The sequence below is a fragment of the Brachyhypopomus gauderio genome, chromosome 7, assembly GCF_052324685.1.
Source record: "Brachyhypopomus gauderio isolate BG-103 chromosome 7, BGAUD_0.2, whole genome shotgun sequence".
Lineage (NCBI taxonomy): Eukaryota > Metazoa > Chordata > Actinopteri > Gymnotiformes > Hypopomidae > Brachyhypopomus > Brachyhypopomus gauderio.
The window spans coordinates 14,619,994-14,629,130 of NC_135217.1; the positions used below are offsets into that span (position 1 = coordinate 14,619,994).

The window sequence follows — 9,137 nt, forward strand, 5'->3', positions numbered from 1 at the left end:
TGAACTTTGATTGATTGACTGATTGAGAGGGAGAGAGAGAGAGAGAGAGAGAGAGAGAGAGAGAGAGAGAGAGAGAGAGAGAGAGAGAGGAGCAATGTCTAAATTAATATTTCCCTCTCAATCTCAAATTGGTGGAGCAAAGAGGATACAAGCCAGGAGTTTTAAAGTTAAGACAACCTTTAAAGAGGGACTAGATAGGTGGCCTGCTGAAAGCATAGCTAGTGTGTTTAGGTATAAGCTAAAAAAAGGACACTGTACTGGTAGTAGTCTCTGTAGTTCACTTAGTGTCTAAAGTTTCTGAATACCACTTTTAAAGGTTCAAACTGAATGTGTGATTTGTATTTAGACACCATGTCAGGTCGCATGTCTGTGTGGGTTTGTGTGCGCATGCATGTGTGTGAGGCAGGGAGAGAGACTCGGTGTGGGCAGAAGCAAGTGAATTATTTAGTGCTGAACACACTCGATAGCTACAAACTTTACACACAGAACCCAGCATGCTCTAATAGGCTGCCACCATGCACAATTAATACTGTCACACTGAAATCAATCAGCAAAAACAGAGCTGGAGAGATCAGAACATGAATGCACCATTTACTAACCCCAGGGGTGTGTGCCAATCTGTGTGGGAGGGGGTTTCACATGCATTATTATTTGTTCAGTGTCATGTTGCAGTCTGACAGCGTGAGTGTGCGTGAGAACCCTGCAGTTGGTTTTAAGATATTATACATTTTCTTAAACTCTCCCCAGTGTAATCTACTGCCAGTTCATCCCTAGCTACATCACCTCCATCACGGGACAGCTAAATGCATATGGAGGAAGACACTAAGAGTGCAACTGTGTGCGTGTGTGTGTGTGTGGTGTGTGTGTGTGTGTGTGTGTCCGCGCATGTGCGTGTGTCCACACATGTGTGACCTAACAGATGCCCGCAGTTGGCTGGCGTCGCTCTGGATCAACAGGAAGAGAGAAGATCAGAGCCGCCCTTCCCGCTCAGTAAAAGCTCAGCCAATGGGGCGCGCCCGCTGGAGTGCGGGCCACAGATGGAGGAGAGTGGAGCTCAGCTACATTGGCCCCACGCACCTTCTCAGGACCAAGAGCAACGGCCTGGTGTTGGGCAGACGCACCAGCCACACACTCCACCTCTCCTGCTCACTCAAACTTATGTCTCTGAATGAAACGCTGCAACTGATCAAAAAGCACGAAATGTCACATCGGGGTCGGGGGTCGAGATACAACTCCTTTGTGCGTCTTTCCTCTTTTTTGACCATATGAACCATGGGAAGTATCTCCAGCTGTCTTGCTCATGGACTCTGAATTCTGCAGGACGGGAACCAAAGACTCTTCAGAACCTCGCGTTTCACTGCCCTTAAGACCCTGTTCTGAGTCGTGAGAGAAAAGGTGACAAACAAGCATTTCAGATCAGAGGATACACAGTAAACCTGCAACACAGGAGACCCCCCAGGAGACTAGGAGCAACTGATGTGATTATAATGGGGAACCTATGCTTTGTAAACTGTCACTACCTTTAACATATGGATACAGGACTTTTACTTACCAAAATATGACAGTAATCAATAAAGTAAGTTGAAGAGACATAAACAACATACCAGGGCTGTAATAGGTTCTTTTATAGCTTCACTCTTGCACATATAATGTGTTATCTATATAATCTGTGCTATCTGTGCTTTTATGGTTATGGCAGTAAAGAGAGGGGCAGGTATTGTGTTGGTGCTCCAACACGATGGGACAATAACCTTTAAGAGTCTGTCTCTTCTCTCCGAGAGGCGGCCATCAAGACAGACGTGTTGTGGACAGAATTCTGAAACATTGAGCATGTAATTAATCAGGTGCGAAGAAGCCTCGTGCGTAAGTCCAAAGACCTGGAACCACAGACACCACACGTGACCCTGGAAAACCCTGAGCATATAAAGCTGCTCTGTGGCCGCTCTGGGAGACGCGGCATGAACATGGACCTGAAGCTATCCTACCCAGCATGCCTGCAACCTGCCCGTTATTCTGAGCCTGTTTGAGCACATTATTTTTCATGTTAGCCCCATTTTCATATTTTATTATTTCACTTTACACCATAAATTGGGTAGAAAAACAACTCAGATCTGGGAAACACTGGAATGATTGAAGGTTTAATTGAACAATACTATTAAGGTGTCCTCAGTGAATAAACTACACTAATCAAATCAAACCAACAAATCGTTTTTCCGCCAACAGAGTCTCAGTGAAGTGATTACTGTTGCTATCATTTTTTTTTATCACATCCTCAGCCAATCAATGCCACATAAAGTGATGCTTGCATGTGTGAAGGCAGTCAATAAATCAACAGAAGAAAGAAATCCCCTCAGCTGCTTCAAGAACGTCAACCAAGCCATCGAGCAGCCTGGTTAAGCCGCGAGCTGTTTAATAACGCCTAAAACATACGGTATAAAACAGTCTCTTCAGTGTATACAACAAACACAGGAGGATGGACGAAGTCAGATCTGGGGTCTCTTTTGGATTACAAGTTCAATCATGGACACTAGAGCTGTTCCCAGATCAGTAAGCGCACGACCACTGGCTGCTTCTCCTGAGCAAGCTAAGCAGCACCAAGTGACCCTGTGATGTAGCCCGACACCCAACGTCCGTTGCCAAGGAGATGGTTAATGTCTCAATGTCATTCCTTTCCCCCCTGGCCAAAGCAGGCTAGCACAAACCTTCCAAACACACCACGCACACACAATTAAATGCACGTCACAACTGGATCATGCGTGCACGATCACATGTACAAAAAAGCACATGGTGCTTAACTGCAATTACAACATTACAAAGGTGATAGAGGAACACTAGAATGGTGCTGGTGGGCACATATATTAACAAATGCCCACACAGACTTGGATTGCTAATTATGTGCACCTTGCTCTGTGCACAGATCAGTTCCAGCCCTGATTAACACAATCCAATCTTTCAACTGCCATACTAATGTTTAATTTATAAGCCCCCCCACCCCCCGTCTGTCCCCCTCTTGTCCCCTCTACCTCTTTTTACATTTATCTGTCTGCCCCCCCTCCCTCTCTCTCTCCCTCTCTCTCTCCCTCTCTCTCTCCCTCTCTCTCTCCCTCCCTCCCTCCCTCTGGGAGTCTGATGCAATCCGTTACCAATGTACAGTGCACAATCCCAGACACAAAGAAAGGAAGAGAAAAAAGGAGGGAGAGAGTGAGTGGTGAGGAGGTCTGGAGGGAGACAGGGAGGAAGGGAGAGAGAGGAGGTCTGGATAGAGGGAGAAATGAAGAGAGAGAGAGGGGGGGAGGTTGCATCTACTCAGAGATGTGATGGTACTCCCCATGCCCTGGGCAATACAAGAAAATGAGATTTAATGAAGCTTCACCTGTGTCACAGCGCCCCCTAGAGGGCACCCAAGTGGCTGCTTTTGATCTGTAAGCCCCATGCAGCACAAAGAAATGTAAGCCATGAAGGAGTGTGGGGGTTGATGTCTGTGGTGTGGTATTTCATGCTTGTGTGTGTGTGTGTGTGTGTGTGTGTGTGTGTGTGTGTGGGGGGGGGGGGGGGGGGGGGGTTTCATAGTCAGGGATTATGACACAATGTTTGTGTACACGCGTGTCATTTGCAGGATTAATTCATGCAAATGCATGAAGGAAGCCTCGTGTGTTTACTGGGTGAAGTAGCGGTTAGCTTTAATTTCATATCCATGTATTCATAGTAGAGAAAAAAAAGAGCCAGTGAGTGTGAAAAGAGAAATAGAGAGAGAAAATGAGGGCTGTGTTTGCATGTGTCTTGGCACATATGGATTTCTGTGTGCTAAGGAATGGGGTCTGTGTGTGTGTGTGTGTGTGTGTGTGTGTGTGTGTGTGTGTGTCTGTCCACCCTCCTTCTCTTGCTGTATCTGTGATTCTCTCTCTCTCACTCTCTCTCTCTCTCTCCCCTTCTCTCTACCCCTTCGTGTTCACTCACTGCCTCTCCCTCCTTCCCTCTCTCTCCCTCCCTCCCTCTCTTCCTCTCTCTCCCTCTCTCTCTCTGGAGCAGCCTGTTCAATAATTCACTGCTTGGCTCTGTGCTGGACCCTGCGGGAGGCACAGAAGCTGACAGTGTGGCACAGACAAAGCTGTCAAACTAGAGAAGAATCAGGTGGGCTTAACGGGGTCTAGTCCCTCCACCACACACATACCCACCCACACATACACATCCCAATCACAGACCTCTCCCCACTCTAAGAGCTCAGCAGGGGGCTCTCCAAGTCCCAGCTCCCTGCCACTGCTCTGATACACACACACACACAGATGTAGACATCCGTGGAAGCAACGTGCATATGTCCACAAACACATACTGCACATATGAACATAAACATTCCATCACTCTGTATATATCTCAAGGGGATCCATGACTTCTCTCCCTTTAGAACACATGCCCACACTACAGATACCACGATACCAATTTTTCTGTACCGATCCGATATCCTGCAATTGAATTCCACCCTTCTCCTTCTCCTGATCCGATTGTTTTTTTCATTAAAAACCACTATGGAGCTGTGGTTCAGCTATTTGGGTGAAACACGCTGTTGGGGAATTCTCTTCAGTTGGTGCAAGTTGTAATGCTACATTATTATAGATACCATGCATGAATATGACAAATTATTTATTCAATATAAATGATAAAAAAATAGAAAAACAAAGTTATTTTTAAGACTACAGCATGTATTTTTTTCTTCTTCTTTCCACAGCCATACAGTGAGATACTGGTAGTCACTGCTGGTTCTTGGCACACACCCACAATATATATATATATATATATATATATTGCGGGTGTGTATGTATGTATATATATATATATATATATATATATATATATATATATATATATATATATATATATATATATATATATATATATATATAGTTATTTTAATATAAGATGTTATTTTGTCTCACCAGAAGACAGAGAACCTGTTCCCCCACAACATGCTATGAAAGCTACATGATAGCGAGGCAAGTCATTACATGTGTGTGAGTGCATGGATACTCACATTTTAATACAATAGTTTTGATTGTTAATGTGAAGAAAACTGTACAGTTGAACTCTGCACCAGCATATAAACTGTCCGCAAGCTCATATCATGTGACCTGCTCAAACAAACCTGACTGGATATCGCATGACCTTCTGTGCACTGATGCACTACACTATATAGACAAAAGTATTGGGACACACCTCTTAATCATTGAATCAGGTGTTTCATTCACCCACTGCCACAGGTGTATAAAATTAAGCACATATCCATGCAGCCTGCCTTTACAAACAATAGAATAGGTTACTCTAAGGAGCTCACTGAATTCCAGTGTGGAATGGTAATAAGATGCCACTACTAGTTCATAAAATTTCTTCCCTCCCTTATATTCCACAATTCACTGTCAGTGGTATTATTGAAAAGCTGAAGCATTTAGGAACCGCAGCAACTTAGCCTCCAAGTGGCAGACCACGTACCAGAGTGGCTTCGCCGAATGCAGAGGTGTATTGTACATGAAAGTCGCCGATAACTCTGCTGACTCAATAACTGCAGAGTCCCAGGCCTCCTCTGGCATGAACATCAGCACAACACAGTGCGCTGGGAGCTGCGTGACATGGGTCTCCACGGCCTTACATCACCATGCACAATGCCAGGCGTCAAAAGGAGGGGTATACAGCACATGGCCACTGGACTCCTCTCTACCTGGCAGGCTGACGGAGTGATTTTGATGAATGTAAGAGATCATTACCTACCAGACTACACTGTGCTGCATGTAAAGCTTGGAGATGGAAGGATGATATCAGGGGTTGTTTATTAAGGTGTTGGGTCTAGGCTGCTTAGTTCAAGTGAGGGGAAATCTGAATGTTTAAGCATACAAAGACATTTGGGACAATTGTATTATTCCAATGTTGTGGGAACAATCTAGGGAAGGTCCTCATCTCTTCCAACGCAACTGTGCCCTGTACATAGAGCAAGGTCCATAAAGGCATGGTTGAGTGAGTTTGGTGTGGAAGAACTTGACTGAGAGTACTGACCTCAACCACATCAAACACTTATGGGACAAACTAGAACAGGCCAGACCCTCCCTTCCAACATTTCTCATCTCTGAAATGTTCTTCTGGATGAATGGGCAAAAATTCCCATAGACACACTCCAAAATCCTGCAAAAAGTCATCCTAGATGAGACATTAATGTCTGTGGATTTGTAGATGTAAAGTGTGGGTGTCACACAAGTACAGAGCATTTTTTTTGCCAATATATTGGCAGTTTACTGACCCAATTCCAATATGTAGAATAAGACAGGTGCCATTTGTAATGTACACAAGCACACATGGAGTGTAAAAATGTTAAATTTAATGCACATACACAGGCTGCGAGCTTTTCTCTCAAGTGGGAAATAGATGTGTCCTCAATGTTCAAGGGTGGGGGGGGGGGGGGGGGGGGGGGGGGGGTCGTCAAACACACAGATGTGTGTGTCAAACACACAGATAAGAGAAGGTTACAGGGAGAAAGAGAGAAAAAGACAGAGGGCACAAGTGTGTTTGTGGGTACACCATGGAGAAATCCATGAGCCACGCAGCCAGATGAACATTGGATCCCTCAGAGCGTTCTCCTGACTGTTAGCATACTCCAGACTGTTAGCATACTCCTGACTGTTAGCATACTCCAGACTGTTAGCATACTCCAGACTGTTAGCATACTCCAGACTGTTAGCATACTCCTGACTGTTAGCATACTCCTGACTGTTAGCATACTCCTGACTGTTAGCATACTCCAGACTGTTAGCATACTCCAGACTGTTAGCATACTCCAGACTGTTAGCCTTTCTCCTCTTTCACTACATGTGCAGTATAAACTTATATAAAAGTGCTATATGAAATAAATTTGACTTAAACCTGAAACCTGTCACACACGCACTAGTCTAGTATAATTACCAGAAGAACTTAAATTAGTGCATAAAGTTCTCAGCACATGCTATTAGTTTAGTCCTTTTATACATAACACTGGTACTTCTTCCACGAACATCGAGCAGCTAGCATGTTGAGCTCAGTGTACTACAGGAAAACCCACACCTTTGCTTGCTCTCTCATATAACTTCTCCATCACTTTATCTCTTAAACCCCCCCAAAAACTGCGAAATATGTTTAAACCCATTGAGGTTCTTTGAGACATCCTCACCCAAAACCAAGAATTGAGAACAAACTGTATTAAGTATAGTTATATGCACTGCAAAACGCCTTTTTCATAACAGCCCTTACAAACCAACAGCTGTCTAAATCTGACAGAAGCCACACAGACTCCGCTGAAAAGGACTGACAGCCTACTAATTTGACCCCATTATCTCTTTTCCAGCATCAATCTGCTCTCACAGAAAACACACACACACACACACACGTGTGCAGACACCTCACGTGACACCACGCTCTCGCACTCTCGCGGGTCCCGGGTCGTCTGGCACCCTCATCCTCACACGCACCATCGCCCCGCATCACACCCAATCACACCCCTGTGAAACCTACTACCGTGGGTAAAATGGGGGTGGGGGGGGTGGGGGGGGGGGGGGGTTGGGTTGTGGAGGACAACACCAGAACATTCCCGAAACTGAAAGTGCAGACACGCCAGGCAAAGTGCCCTGCCACCATGATACCGTCAGACTGGCCGTCAGAGGCATGAACACCAACATCTTTTGTTTACTCAGAGCTTCAGGGGCGGAGCTTGCCTAGACAGAATTCTGGGTGGGGCTTGTGTGTATAATCACAGGAGGGGCTGGGGACTTACCTGGTGCCATGGGGCTTCTCCTCGAGCTCGTATGGCTTGACAAACCACTTGCCAATACGCACAAAGTCCTTGTCCATTAGGCATCTGGAAGCAGTCCATAACATAAATATTTCACATCATAAAGAATTTCATCAGGTGATGGATTCAAATTATAAATGACTCATGGGGTGTGGGTAGATTAAAACAAATTTGGCAGTTAAGATAGTGTGCTCATGAGGATATGAGGATACAGCAATTTATAAGAATTGCATGGAGGTTAAGGTGAATTATGACCTTTGGCATCTCGGGTATTCAGGGGACTGATGGGAAATGTAGTTTGCTTTTAAACGGTACCTTTCCAGTAAGTTGTGAATGGCCTTGAAGAGGAGTGTCCTGCACTCATAGGAGAGCCCGCATTCCCACAGTCCCTCCTCTACCACTGCAAACAAATACAATCACACAGAATCATTACTGTCTCTAAAGACTCTATAAACTCACATTCCTGAGACCAAAGAGACAAATCTCTGTACCCAAACAGACACACACACAAAACCTATTAAAAGAAAGGATTTGGCAGACCTAATAAAAGAATCTCTGTCTCTCACTCACATGCAAGCACAATCTGAAAAGTTTGAAAAAATCATTTAACTTGAACCACAAAATACACGAGAACACTTGCGTAGATACACACACACACACACACACACACACACACACACACACACACATGACCTTGAGCAAGCATTTTTCATCTTTTTGTTTTCATCGCCTCATGTTTATAGGTTGTGAACTCACATATACCGGTAGTTCATTCTACACTTTCCACTACAACACCAAACATGCACACACACACAAACATAAAAGCAGACTTGCCAATGACCCTTAGCAAAGACAAATCACACGTACGCACGGGCACATAAAGACAGAGACAGACGAGCCGGTTCGTTCCATGCTGAAGAGGCTGTGAGGAGCGAGCCTCTCCGTGACGTTGACACCCGCGCATTTTGGCCAGTGGCCACGCTTAGCGCTTAGCACCCTGTCACTGCCATCACAAGAAATCCCCACTAGTGGCGTTGACAAGGTAAGGCAGGCTCTTTGTTCTCCGCCCAGTACCTGGAGGGGTTCGCAGGACTACAGCTCGCCCAGGTATGAGGGTGGGGGCGGGGTTACTCCGTTTAGGCGATACATGACGTCTGATAGCCACACGCAAACAAACACAAAAGCACCGCACGCAGAGGGTCTCTACACACACACACACACACACGCATGCACACACACGCACGCACAAACACACACACAAACACACAGAGGGTCTCCACACACACAGCAAGATTAGCATATTAAAACAAAGAGTAAATAAACCCTCACGCATTTA

General features: G+C 45.2%; 1 protein-coding gene across 4 annotated transcripts in view; it reads right to left on the reverse strand.

Moving 5' to 3' along the window:
* The window catches only part of LOC143519011 (mediator of RNA polymerase II transcription subunit 13-like), a 67,105-nt gene that overhangs the window by 22,647 nt on the left and 35,321 nt on the right, over positions 1–9,137 (reverse strand). For all 4 annotated transcript variants that reach the window (XM_077011996.1, XM_077011997.1, XM_077011994.1 and 1 more), the window contains exons 3-4: positions 8,117–8,201; positions 7,784–7,867 (exon numbers count right to left, since the gene is read on the reverse strand). In XM_077011996.1, the coding sequence (XP_076868111.1) occupies positions 7,784–7,867; positions 8,117–8,201 (169 nt within the window). The remainder of the gene's footprint in view (positions 1–7,783; positions 7,868–8,116; positions 8,202–9,137) is intronic.